Source organism: Excalfactoria chinensis, chromosome 3 (genome assembly GCF_039878825.1).
Source record: "Excalfactoria chinensis isolate bCotChi1 chromosome 3, bCotChi1.hap2, whole genome shotgun sequence".
Lineage (NCBI taxonomy): Eukaryota > Metazoa > Chordata > Aves > Galliformes > Phasianidae > Excalfactoria > Excalfactoria chinensis.
Window position 1 is genome coordinate 79,121,352 of NC_092827.1, and position 13,435 is coordinate 79,134,786.

Here is a 13,435-nt window from a genome sequence, read left to right on the forward strand (position 1 = left end):
TGTACAAATGTTTAACTTGCTATTTCTCTTAAAAATCGTCTTTCATGTTGATTTACATTCCTGGCAGCCAAGTCAGGAGGTTGGCAGTTCCACTTCAGTCTGTGCTCCCACCGAAGCAGTAACACAGAGCAGTAACACAGAGCAGTGCCTCACGGCGCTCACGTTTTATCACTGAACGTCTGCAAGTTCTCACTCTGATATTCATGGGCAGATGATGCGACGGCCCCATTTGTATTTGGAAGGCCAAATAGTGAGGATCGATCGACGTGGTGCATCATTAAGAGGTGCATTTGGAACTGGAAATGATGGGTGCAGGAGGACAACGTGCCGCCCCCTCCACAGGCGGCAAGTTCACACACCACCGGACCTTCCACGCCGTTCTCCAGCCCAGCAGGTCGGGCTGCAGTGTTTGTGGCCCTGCCGTCAGGTGCCCAAGGACCCGAACGCTCCGTCAGCAGCCTGACTAAGCGGCGTGTGAGGGGGGAGCGGCCGTCGCCGCGCGCTCGGCAGCAGTGCACAACTCGTTCACTGTCAGCTCGCGCTCTCGCAGCAGTGCAGGCCGCGGGTGGCTCCGCTCAGCCGCTCGGCCGTCCCTGGGCAGCGCGTTGCCGCACTCAGCCCGGTTCCAGCGCGCCGCCCGATCCCGCCGTGCCGCTCACAGCGCACAGTCCCGCCCCACGGCCACGCAACGGCCGCGCCTCCTCCCCGCGGCCCGGAAGCACTTCCGCTCGGCCGGAAGCGGCAGGGACGGGGTTCCTTACGGCGGCGTTATGTTTCTTACGGCGGCGACTCGTGAGTGGCGCGGGGCGGCGGAGCGTGAGGGCTGGGCCGGGCTGGGGCAGGGCGCGAGCTCGAGTCCCGGAGCGGGCTGTTAGCGCCGTCACCTTCCCGTCAGCGCCGGGCCGCACGGCTCACCACGCAGCGGGACCGCGCCTCCCAGCGGGCCGTGCGGCGCCCGCTCCCGGCGTGCAGTGCGCCGCCGCCTGCCGGGCCGGGCCGTGCTGGGGGGCACGAGGCCGGGCGGGCGGGAGGTGCGCGGCAGCAACTCGGTCCGCAGGAGGGCTGTGCGGGGAGGGCCCGTAGTGCTGGGACTGCACGTCTGTTGGCACGGCCTCTCTGGGCTGTCACAGCAGCAGGCAATGGGGAGCTCTAGTCTGTGTGTTGCATTTAAAGGAAATGAGATTAAACCTATTTGTTTTCTTTTTCTCCCCCCTTCCCCCCCCCGCCTTATTCATGGTGCAAAATAACAGTGGCCAAGAGCAAATCTAAGTAAGTGATGTTTTCTTTACCATCCGGTAATCTCTGCTGCTGCTCTCTATGAAGTGATTTAGCACAATATTGCACCCTTCTGGAATCTTCTAATGCATGTGAGAGAACTGCACACCCTGAGTCCAGCTGTGCCCTTTCTGCCCTGCAGCACGTGTGCCTTTCTCATGAGTACACAGTGCTGTGAGAAAAGCCGCTTCGGTTCCAAAACTGCAGCAGAAGTGGGTTTTGTTCTATGGGCTGACACAGCTGAGCCCCCAGAGTGCCCTGTATGGGGGAACCACAGCTCTGTGCCTTATGCTTTAAGGAGAAGCTATCAGTTGCCACACAGCCTTCCTCTTCTTGGCCTTTCACGCTTGTTCAATTGAGGACAAGCTGAACCTCTCCCAGGCTGGACGCAGAAGGTTTCCACACTGTACTGCATCCACATGTTGGTTTGTGAGCAGTGAACAGGGCGGTCGACACTGTGAGCAGCTTGATTTGCTGTGTAGTTCAGCTCAGGGGAGCTGTTGGTGGGTTCTGGGAGAGCATTAACCACAGCCCTTTGACCTGTACAGAAAGCTGATGGGTTGGAGGGGAGGGAGATACACTTTCTGCACACCAGTGGTTTATGCTGTGGGTGTAAGGAGACAAGAGCACGTGGAGAAAATGACTCGCATCTCAAACGCTCCTTACCAGAAACTGAGCTCAACAAACCAAGGGTTTGCACTGAACCAGTTTGCAGCAATACGTTCTTGCCTTACTCCCTGAAGCTACGTTCTGTGCAAGTATTCAGTATTGCACAGCCTGAACAGCTGTAATGTGTTAAATTTCCTGGGTGCTTTTTATTTACCAATCAGCCCTCAAAAGAGCCACTTGCCATGTCCAGAGGGATTCTTCTGCTGCAGAATGGCTGTGCAATTGTCCATCTTTGAAACTAGGGATTTCCAAGTATATGTGTGATAGGACAGACTGCAGTTAGACAGGTTTCTACACAGAGATGAACAGAGCAAAGCCAAGTGTTTCCTTGAGGTGAAAAATGGTAGTAGTAGCGCAGTGATTTGTTTGCCCCATTCTTTGTGTGGACTTGCTTACACATAAGGAACATCTTGTCTCCTTATAGTACTTGCACTTCCACGCTCCCTGTTTTTACCTCCACATCCTGTTGGTGTTCCACTGTTCTTTCCTGCCTGTGCTCCTCATTACATCTCTTCTTTGGGCAATAAGTCCTACAAAGTGAGGTATATCGTTCAGAAAGGACTTGGCCTGAAATGTGCGGTGCAAAAGAGTTTCAACATGTGGTCGTACTGATACCACTGATTCCCCCAGAAAGGGGAAACTCTGCACACGGGCTTTGAGGAAGTGGGTGAGGAAGAAGGGAAGGAGGCTGTGTGGTTACTGAGGTTACACATCATAGCTTCGGTGGTGTGCAGGAAAGGGCATTTACTGGGGATGGTCCATAGGCGATGCTTGGTCAGTTGGTCTTAGGGAATCCACTGTTTTTCTGTTTATTTTTAAATCCCAGTAAATTAAATTGCAAAGGTGGGAAGGGAGAGCTCGGGAGAGGACAAGTGAGGAAGGATGGGTGTCTCTCCAAAGTTAATTCTAACAGAACATTTGGTGCTGGAAGCAGAAAGATGGAGGGAAGTGAACTGAGTGCCCATGCACAGAGCTGTATTCATCCCTTTACTGCAATGGAAGATGAAGACATAATTTACGGACTGGTTAAAGGCTTTGACCTTCCTTTAGAAGTGCAGAAGATGCCCTTTGTTGCTGGGAAGTCTTGCAGGTCTTGGAAGGCTGACAGGGTGAGGGCCTGGGGCTGCTTTCTCAGCCCCCTCTGCCCTGCTGCCATGGGCTGCCAGCCTGCTCCACGCACAGTCTTTCTGTGGGGCAAAGGGCTGCTGGTGGCTGAGCTGATGTCAAGTCCTGCTCCTTGGGAGAGAGATGGAGGGTGCCGGGGGGCTCTGCTTCTCCTTTTTGTGTGCCTCTTGTTCCATTCTATCTCCTCGGTTCCTCTCTGCATGTGGAAGTGATAGTTTGAGGTACGGTGTTATCCACAATCTATCATCATCATCCTTCCTTTCTTGCCATTATCATTTAAGATGCAGTGACTCAACTGGATGTTTATTTCTTTTTTTATTTCTTTTCTGCTTTTTTTTCCCCCTCTTCTTCCCCCTCACTCCCTGCCCTGTTTGATGGAGGAGCTACTTCACTCTGATCAGAACTAATCAGGAGTTGTATAGTTAAGCTTGATGGTAGAATTAAAGTTTGTAGGGTGGTTGTTTTTTTTTCCTGTTACAATAAGGTTAGCATATGGTTTTAAAGCTCCCATCCAAAATATCCATGAATGGAATGAAATATCTTAATGTGCCAGATTGCTTATCCAAAGAGTGCTGCCATGACAGTGCCACCAGAGACATGGGGGGCCGCTGCTGTGTGCTGTGCATTGACCTAGAGATACCCCCTGTGACTGCAGATACATCCTGGTGAGGATGAAGAGCGCTGCAGAGACTGGCTTCTGTTTCAATGTCAGGAGACTCCGACTGCAGGAGAAGCTGGTCCTGCTGAGATACGATCCCATCGGTAAGTATCTGGGGTTGCACTCAGCCTGCTTTGTATTAACAGCTCTGGCTGCCTGGGGTGAAAGGTTTGACTGCAGCAGGATTTTTCCAATCTAAGCAGAATGTGTCATAACACGTTTGATATTCACATGACTGTACGGTTGCTGTTCTTCGTGACATTCCAGTGGGAAGTAAGCGTTATTCTCATTTTACAGATTGTGGCACCGAAACAAAGTCATGACTTGCCCAGCACATCAGAGTCTTTGACAGCCATGCCACATGTCAGTGGCAAAACAAAGTGACACAGGAGTTCTTTCATTCTGTTTCTTTGTGTGGTTTGCTCGGCAGTTACCTCTAACACGCAACATGCTTCAGTAAGAAAGTTCTGTTCAGCTGCCCTGGGTACTGCAGACAATAAATATTGGCCATCACTTCCAAAATAGACTTTTTCTTTTAAAGTGATAAGCACAAGTTCTTCCTCCTCCATAAATGATACCACTCTGCAGATGTTGACTTGTGGGTTCTTTTCTGTTGCTCTGGTCCTTGTAGATATTCTCAGTTTAAGAAGCTGATTTGGCAGGGGTCAGAACACTTGCCAAAAGCCTTTTACTCACCAGGTTTTTGATAGGTGACAGACCTCAAACTTGTAGGTGAGCAAGCAGTCTGCAGCTAACGTTAAAATGATTGATTTGGGTAAACTCAGAAAGTAAACCAGATGGGGCTAGAAGTGGCATGGGAGAGTTGGTGCAGAAAAGTATTGATTTAAGTCTGGAATAAACAACGTATTGAGCTTTTCTAAGTAAATGATGTAATTACGGCTGGTAGTTACGTGGTTCAGGCTTATTCATTTATTTATTTTTTACATAATTTGACATTTTTGTTGGATGATGAACCTTGTCATGCCCAGATCTAACAGACCAGGAGCTTAATGGCAAGTGAGAGAAACTAAGGGGGAAGCAGTACGCACTCATCCATGTACTTGTGCTGGATGGAGGTTGTGGCTTTCCCAAATCTCATACCGAAAGAGGATAAGAGATTGCAGGAGTTATTCCTTGAATAAGAGGACTTCAGGTTAGCATTCCTACTTCTGAACATTGTGCAAAGTGAACCTCCAGAAACTTTGCAACTTGCAGAACTGTGAAAAGATTGGAGAGCTCAGGCAAAGTAGTGCTTGTTTTGCAGAACGTGTAGTAGTACGTTGTTGGAAGTAAGAAATTGGAAGTAATTAAGGAGAAAAAGCTCTGCTCTTTGTAGTCTGTAGTGGAGCACAAGTGAGAAACTGATGTGAGAAAATGCCTGCATGTGTGAAGGGAAGCAAATCGGAGTCTAGATAGCAACTCACATCAGGAATATGTTAGGAAGCATTTTCACTTGGCATGCATTATCACCTTATGTTTTGTTCTTCTCAGGAACCTGAGACCTCCACAGAATGAAGCTTTTAGTGAAGTAGTGGCGGTAGTGCCCAAGTTTCACTACCTCATAAGCGCAACAGCAGAGTGTTACTAAGTTGGAGCATTTCTTAAAGCGAAACTTCTAGGCGGAAGAAGCGATTCTGTTACTGGGTGGATTGTTCTTGCATTGCTTTCAAAGGAATGAATGTAATGAAATGCAATCAGAACAGCGGTGCTTTTCCAATGGCATTGTAGAGCTTTGTTTGGATTCTCTTTTAATCGTGCATCCGCTGTGCTTAACGTGTAGCTGAACTGACTTTGCTGAGGTCCCCATCAGGTGCCGCAGGCTCCCATTCACTTCTCAGTCGATGTGTGAGCATGACTTAGATGCTGTCACCCGTAGTTGTTTGGGCTCTGAAGCCGGAGAGTAGTAGAAAGCAGCAAAGAACCTATTTTTGTCCCTGCATCAAACAGCTGTGACTCAGAATAGTCGCACAGAGCAGCTGGTGAATATTTTCAGCTGCTTAAATCCCGATACTTATTTTCACAGAGGTAGAACGGACCTCTTGGGAGCTAAAAATTACATGTGGTAAAGCAAAAGCACTACTAAACTTCATCAAGAGTTGGTTAACAGCAGCACCGTGCCAGTCACAGTTCATTTAAGCAGCGAAGCCAGCCAGGAGAGAGGGATGTAGGTCTGTTGAATTGGATCTTAACGCTTCGGGGTTCTTAATAGATTCTTTTTTTTCTCTGTAGCGAAACAACGTGTCCTCTTCACAGAGAAGAGAAAGATCCGCTCTCTCTGAACAATGAGTGGACTTAATTTCTGCAGGAGGAGAGGATGGTTCGGGGGGAGGACGGGGTGAATGCTGATTCAGAAGTCCTGCACCATGGGCTGAAAAGAGAGGAAATGAACTGGGATCACCGTCTCCTGTGATTTGAAGGCCATTGTGAAGAAAACAATGTAGAGAGAGAAAATTATTAATGTCTGAACATAGATCATCGCAGTAACATTTATTTATCTTTTGAGTTATTTTTACAGTACTCAATTAAAAAAAAAAACATGGCAGATCCCATTGTCTGTGTTTTCCATTATGAAAGAGGCTGTAATCTTCAAAGGAACTATTGTTTTATAAGGCAATAAAAATTAACATTTTCCACAGCAGGAATTCAATGGCAGGATTGCAAGTTTTTCTAACCTACCAGCCGCAGATTGAACAGTAGTGACCATGAAGTGGTGTCGTTCCTCGGAGGAGTAGCTCTACAGCAGCTCCTTCCTAGGTTAGGAAGCGGCAGTGGGCAGCGGGTGGGACAAGACGTGCTTTTGGATAATCTGTGAGCAGGGCTAATAGGGCGGCATTATTCCAAGTCAGGTAAGTAGGCCAGGGCCTTAACCTGGGGTTTTTGTCAAGCATGAAGAAAGTAGATTATCACATCATTCCTCTGGTTTATTCTCTGACAGATTTTGTTGGAGGGTTTTTTCCTTTAGCTCTTCCATGTAGGTTGTACAGCAGTACTGCTACAGATGTGTATCGGAGTTGGGCTCAGTAGCACTGTCAGCCTGCTGCCACTGTGAGGGACCCGGTACGTGCTGCAGCTCCCATCCAAGGCACGCAGGAAGGGGTGCCAGAGCTCAGTACCCAGAGCTGTGTGATGAGCTGCAGGCTGTGAGGAGCTGACCCCCAGACACTCAGCCGAGTGCTGATGACAACTGACCTTACTGCTCGCAACTGAGAACTGAAGTCACAATCTCAAAGCTTCATTTCTGGCATCAGATATCAGAAGGTCTGATTAAAATCATGTTAAAACGTACCAGGAGCACAGTACCCTCCTGATGCGTGCGAACTTTGTGTACATTCCATAGTAGGTTGTATGGGATGGCAGGAGCCCAGGGGTGATGTGTGGGGCTGGACAGACCTCCTGTGCTGCGTCTGAAAGATAACCAGCCCAGCCCCATCTTTACTGCTGCAGAACAGGAACTAATAGGATTTCTCAAATAAGCAGAGACTTTCCTGGCCTTTCCAGTCAGTGGAGGGGAACATCTGTGCAGTCAGGAGAATAATGCTGTCTGGGATAAGATAAAATCAGTACATCAAGCTAGACAATATCAATTAGAAAAGGTCCTGAGGCAAGTCCTTCCTGTAAGGATATGAAGATTGTGTCCCTGATGCCTGGACACTCACTGATGCAATGTAGTTAGACTTCCTGACCATTTCCTCCACGGGCAGCTCAGGATAGTAAGCCAGGTAGAAGGCCAGTGCTCCCACAAAACTGTCTCCAGCTCCCTAGAATAAAACAACAAACAAGTTGAAGTGTGCTCGTACGGGGAAACAATTCAAACACATTTACTGGAAAGGCAACAGTTGTAGCACTGACTGCGGGAGTCAGGAAATAGTACAGGAGTTGACTTCAATTCACTTTTCTATGCATAGGAAATGCAGTTCTAAACTAACACCACGCTCCAGACCCGATGTTTTTATCGAGGTACGTGCTGTAATACAGCTTGAAGAAAAGACAGGCCAGTGTGCCACAGCTCAGCAAAAGTGCTGCTATAAGCGCTGCTTTTGAAACTTCCTGTTGTTGGAATGTTGATTCTCATTTCTCAACCTGAATGTTTCATTGAAGCTGTTTTTCTCTTATTTAACTTCTTCATAAAGGGCAGTGGTAGAAGAGACAGAGAAAAGGGGGGGGGGGTGGGAAAGCCATGTGGCTTGTGGCGTCTGTATATTTACTAGGTGCAGAAAGATACAATTTGATGCCTTCAGACTTTAGCTGTTTTTCATTAAGAAGGTCCCACTGACAAAGGTCTGCTGTGTCTGATCGTGTAAACCAATCTTACTCCTGGGGTGCGCTTTGCCACCTGTGCTGAGTCACCTTGGGCTCTGGCAGCCCTTCAGCTGCCTGTCTCCAGGTCTTTGCTGGGAGCTGCCACTAGTTCTGCTCTGACCAGCGGGGAATGACAACTGTTTGCCTCCTGAATGCTTTTTAACAAGAATTCTTGTTTCGTTCTGTAGTGCTTTGAACAACTGGCAAGATGAATCACGTTTAACTTAATTTGCACGTGCCATCCCAGTGTCCCCCCCTCTGCTGAAAGCTCACCCTTCCATTCCCCCAAGCTGGCCTGATTTCTCAGGCCACACTGATAACAGCTCTTGGTATGAAGCTGCTCTCAGGTCCCTTTACTTGAATCATACTTTTATCTCAGCAAAGCGTTGCGCTGAACACACTGGTGCTATCTATCTTATTTGAGGGCCAGCATAAGGACCGTCTCCCCCGAGGGTTTGCTGCTGTAGTTCTAATAAACCCTTCTGAGGACACAGAGGGCCACCAGAGTCACGGGATGAGAGCAAAGGGCCTGGAAAAAGGCAATTAAGATAGCCGAGCAAAGCTTCTAACTGGAAATTACAGATAGGAAGTAATTTTCCAATTTTCATTTCTAGTGGTTCTCACAATTAAGCTCATCCTTAACCACCGAATCAGCTGCATGTAATATCTTTCTCCACAAAAAATGCCATTTCCACAGCAATGTTAGAGGCAGCTGACGGGGCAGAGCAGCACGGCGGTTACGGGGAGCCCTGACGTAGGTGAGCGCAGGTATGGGTTGCCCACGCCTGTGCCGTGCCGCTCTCTGCCTGCCCGTGCCTGCGCGGCAGTTGTTTGTGCTGTCCCAGCCAGGAAACTCCCTGCTTAACGCCCTCCCGGCCTGAATTCTGCCCTCGCCCTTGCAGTGGGGCACAATGCAGGGAGTCGCCTGGCAAACAGCACCTTGGTAACTGCAGCGTGCAGCTGTGGCAGCAGCTGTTTCAACAGTTCCGTATTGCTGAACAGACCGGGGGCCAGGGAGGGTTTTTATCAAGGTCTGCCAGTCTTTTGTCTCTGCCCTGCTTCCCACAGCGCTCCCACAATGTCAGGTGGAGCGGTAACAGGTGACTGCTAGTTAAGCATTGCCAGTATCTTTTGTCTGATACATAATACAAAAATCTCTGGCCCATCCCAGAGTTTATAATCTAATCAGCACATGATTAATTATTAAAGCTACTCTGGCACCGCTGTTACAGACAGAAGTAATATTTCTACGAGCAGATCTGTTGCAGTGCTCGCAGGAAGCCCTTGTCATCGTTACACAAAATATTTCTCATGCAGTTGATCGCTTCGTAATGTAAGTGGCCAGGTATTATTTTAATGAGCAGCACTCAGTCTGTCTGGTGTCAGACGGCACAAACTACACGTGGCAGCAGCACAGGATGGAGCACTGTCTTTCTGATCATTGTTATTAGTGGAGATAACGAAACACCAACCCCCAAACAGAATAATTGCAAGAATACTGGTTTTGAAAATGACCGGTGAGGTGCATTTATTGTGCCCACCAACAAAACACAAACACGGGACCTGTAATGTTTTACATTCCTCAGTACTCGTATTCCAGGAATCCTAATACACTGCAGACTTTGAGATAGCCCTCATATCCTTGAGTGCCCGGAGTCAATTTATCCCACAATTACAAAAGTAGAACTTACTGGAGCTTTTTGTAAAGCCGGGGATGCCGCTTTGTATGTAATAAAACAACTAGATCATCAAATTGGGCTGATACAGTGTGGCCAGTTCTAAAATGCAAATGCTACGGCCTCCACTAAGCCTTATGGTTTTGCAGCAGTTTTAAAAACCCATTTATATTCTGAGCCACGAGTCTGGAAGGCCCTTGTTTTCCTGTGCGTCTGGAAAAGGGCATTTTTGTTTATTACAATCCAGCACTGACTGAGATTCTGTGCCTCTAGAGAAGAGAAAACCCACGGAAACACTTCTATTTATACCTTAGCTTTTGTTAGCCCCGATTTGTCAGAAGCTGGTTCACAACTTTAGTGTAACTATTTATATACGATGCTACCCCGAGAAGCTTTTTATAGAAATTGCTTTGTAAGTGGAAACTATACATTGTTCTACGGCATTTCCAGCAAGTAAAGCCTGTTTCAGTCAGTCGTGCCCAGAATGATAGGATGCATTTCACTTATACAATGAGATGACTTGTTCACCAAAAATACTTGGAGGCTGAGGTGCAATAGCTGCAGTTCCCAGTGTAGCCACAGCTGCTCTGCCTTTTTGCTGGATGACCCTGTGGTTGCCCCTTGCCTTCCTACCCTGTCCTCCTGGGGGAGAGTAATGGCAGCAATGCAGGAATCGCCACAGCTGTTGGCTCCTGAAGCCCTGATCTTGCTCCTGAGCCTCAGAAAACCTTCCTCAGGTGGTTTTCAAGTCGCATCCAGGTATCCCATACATGTATGCCATCACCTCATTGAATTTAAGACATTGTAGGAGTACGCTGCCAAGCCCTAAAAGGGACAGTGTGTTGTACAGCAAAACAACAGATCCATCAGGCTCGCCTGTAACTAAAAACTCTTCATTCAGTGAATAAATCAACAGCAAAGGCTGTAAAAAACTGCACTCTAACATACGATCTTATGGTTTCCTAGGAGCATTCACAGCAGTGCACAAACCAATGCAGCCTGAAGATTACACTGATTTAGTGCAGCCCAACTAAACAGCGGTACAGAGATGCCCAGCTCTGTTGAAGGCCTTGCAGAATTCCTGTCTTATTTATATCACTCTGCAACACCGCATCACTGGATTATGCTGTGGGTGTTACCCCTCTGCGTCACATCTGCTCACCACTACCTGCCCTGCACCTGAATGACAGACGTAACACAAAGATACCGTCAGGAAAGACCCGCACATCTCTAAAACTTAAAGAATTTGAAAATTGCTTTTCCACTCACGCAGTTATTGCTGTATCTCTGCGTGGAGTTCTGAGCTGGAACAAAAAGATGAAAAGTCCTTAAAATGGAACCACTACATTTTGTAATTCAAAAACAGCAACAAACGAGCTTGAAACAAACAGCAGGGCTCCCCTTTTTAGATCTTCTGCTGTAGTGGTGCAGATTGAGCTCAGCAAAGCTGCTTGTGTTGAGGTGAAAGGAGAAGTACGAGGAGAAGCAGACTGTGCCTCAGACTTGTAGGGTCTGGATCCACGACCGTGTTACTGTGCTTAATCTGTGTGCTGGTAACTGAGCATTTCTGCAGTCTTGTCAGGAAGACAGGCTTGAATATGTTACCCTGAGCCAAAGAAAAAGACAGTGAGCCAATCCCTTGCAGTGCTGCTGGCCCTTTCCTCTCTTCCTGCCCTCCCAAGCACACACTGACACCAGCTGATGTGGCCTGTGCCCTCTCCCAACCATGGGGAATGGCCGTGCCACCCCGCACTGTGCCCCACTTCCCATTAGCCATGTGCAGAATGGCTGCCATCAGCCACTGCTTCGAAGTCAGAGGAGGTGTGAGCTAACACATTTTAACTGACATTTACTCTAGGTTGACAGTGCACTCTTAATTCCAGTGATTCAGCCTGCAATTTCAGAGCAGGCCTAAGCCAAGCCACATTTTTGCTGTTGCTGAAAGGCTCCGTCCCCGCTCATGTTTTTATCCTTGCCTACATCAGACGTAGCTTCGGTGCAGCCAGGCAGTGAGGCAGGCCATTCCTCCCACTCTGTTGTGAACTGGGCCAGCCAGCACTGACTGGGAAGCATTAGTTTGCACCCAGCCCAGCAAGCTGCTGCACTACCACATTACAGCCAATGCAAAGGAGAAAGAGGTGAGAAACACTCTCAGCAGCTGCCTGATCTTGGATCTGCTCAAGCCAACTGTGAAACCTCACCCTCGGTCAACACAAAGCAATTCATTAACTAACTCAGTTGTGTATCCAAGTCCCAGAGCTCAGGCTCCACGTCCAAGCAGGGAAAGCTGCCTGGCCTGCTCCCTGCTGTACCCTGTGGGCTCAGACTGAGCAGTGAGGAACGACCCCGCTTCCTTTCTGTATAATTTCCAGACTCTGTTCTGGGAAGCTGTGGGAAGGAGCAGTCTCTTTCTTGCATTTACGTTGCGTTGCACTTGCATAGCCATTGCACAGGGAAAACTTCTCCCTCACTTACTCAAGCTGAGTAAGGGCAGCAGGCCATCTAGTCCTTCACACGCATTCCGACCTTCGAGGTAACTGAACGGCACCCACTGGAGCCTATCAGTTGGGAAATACCAAAACCAAAGCACACCACACAGTGCTCCACATCAGCTGTCAGGAATTTTTACCCACTTCCTGACAGATTTCCTGATGGTTCATTAACAGTGATTAATCAGCCTGACCGTTAACCCCCTGCATTCCTGAGAGATTAATCTTGATACAAGGCCTCCTGCATATATTTTCTTTCCTTTCTGTTACATCCTACATTTAGTTACTCGCTGTTGCTAAAAAGATCAGAGACAAGCATTAGAGATGCATGAATTCCTCTGGAAAGTTATCTGGTTTGTGGTGAATGTTGGAAATAAAACGTCCAACGTTCACAACTCTATTTGTCATCTAAAAAGCAGAGCTGAAAGTACCTAGAGATCTAGCAAGAGCAGACAGTCCTGCTCAACACGTTCAGAGGCCCTGCACAGCACCTGTTCTGAAGGTAAGTGGCATGGCTTGCATTTCTCATGACAGAAAATGAACTGAAGTCAAGATGGAGATTTTAGGGACACCCACTTGGACACACCTGTGAGCTGAAATCTGAGCTCTGGATCTTGTATGGGTTGCAGTGGGAGACCCACAATCTACACATGCTTTGAAAATGAGGCACTGTTTGGGAACCCCAAACCTGGGGTGTACAGAATTACTAAGCAGAGCTGCTCAAGTTGCCCAAAGCTCTGCTGGGTGCTCAGACAGGATTGGAATGGAGGAGCTCCTGCCTCGCAGAGAAATACTGCAAGGTATCCCAGCATATCACTCAGCACTGGGAAGAAAATTATTCTGTGTCACATGCTAACTCCAGAAAGCCAACAAAGTATTCACCCGCAGGGAGCACTCTGTCTTCTGAATCATCAAAACAATTCAGTGTGATAATGATGCTCATATAAACTCCTTTCAACTCTGGATAGCATTAATGGGAGGTGACAAATTCCATCACTACCAAATGGAGTAAGCACACCAAGGCAGGAACCCACGCTCCCTCATCACAACAATAGTTCTGCGTTGCAGACCCTGTGAGATTCCCATCAACCGAACGATTCACCACTACTATCATTCCAACACCCCGAGCGATACAGATATTTTGGCAAGGAGTGTTTCAATTTAGGATACATTTTGTTGTAAATTTTCATTTTAAACTTCCACTAGCTTTTTGTCTTGTTACTTGTTTCTTCCTTGTTCTCACA

General features: G+C 47.9%; 2 protein-coding genes across 2 annotated transcripts in view; one reads left to right on the plus strand and one right to left on the minus strand.

Annotated features, from left to right (window-relative positions):
• Positions 1-717: 717 nt before the first annotated feature.
• Positions 718-6,362, plus strand: MRPL33 (mitochondrial ribosomal protein L33). Its single transcript, XM_072330987.1, has 4 exons — positions 718-792; positions 1,251-1,269; positions 3,725-3,831; positions 5,957-6,362. The coding sequence occupies exons 1-4, from the start codon at positions 771-773 to the stop codon at positions 6,004-6,006; spliced, it is 198 nt and encodes a 65-aa protein (XP_072187088.1). The 5' UTR covers positions 718-770; the 3' UTR covers positions 6,007-6,362.
• The window catches only part of RBKS (ribokinase), a 65,999-nt gene continuing 58,905 nt past the window's right edge, over positions 6,342-13,435 (minus strand). The window contains exon 8 of the mRNA XM_072330986.1: positions 6,342-7,485. Within this exon, the coding sequence (XP_072187087.1) occupies positions 7,312-7,485 (174 nt within the window). The 3' untranslated portion in view covers positions 6,342-7,311. The remainder of the gene's footprint in view (positions 7,486-13,435) is intronic.

Excerpts from the sequence above, each read along its gene's own strand:
- MRPL33 (XM_072330987.1), top strand. The coding sequence starts at position 771 with ATGTTTCTTACGGCGGCGACTC. Across the intron at positions 3,832-5,956 it reads GCTGAGATACGATCCCATCG|CGAAACAACGTGTCCTCTTC; the intron begins GTAAGTATCTGG and ends TTTTCTCTGTAG.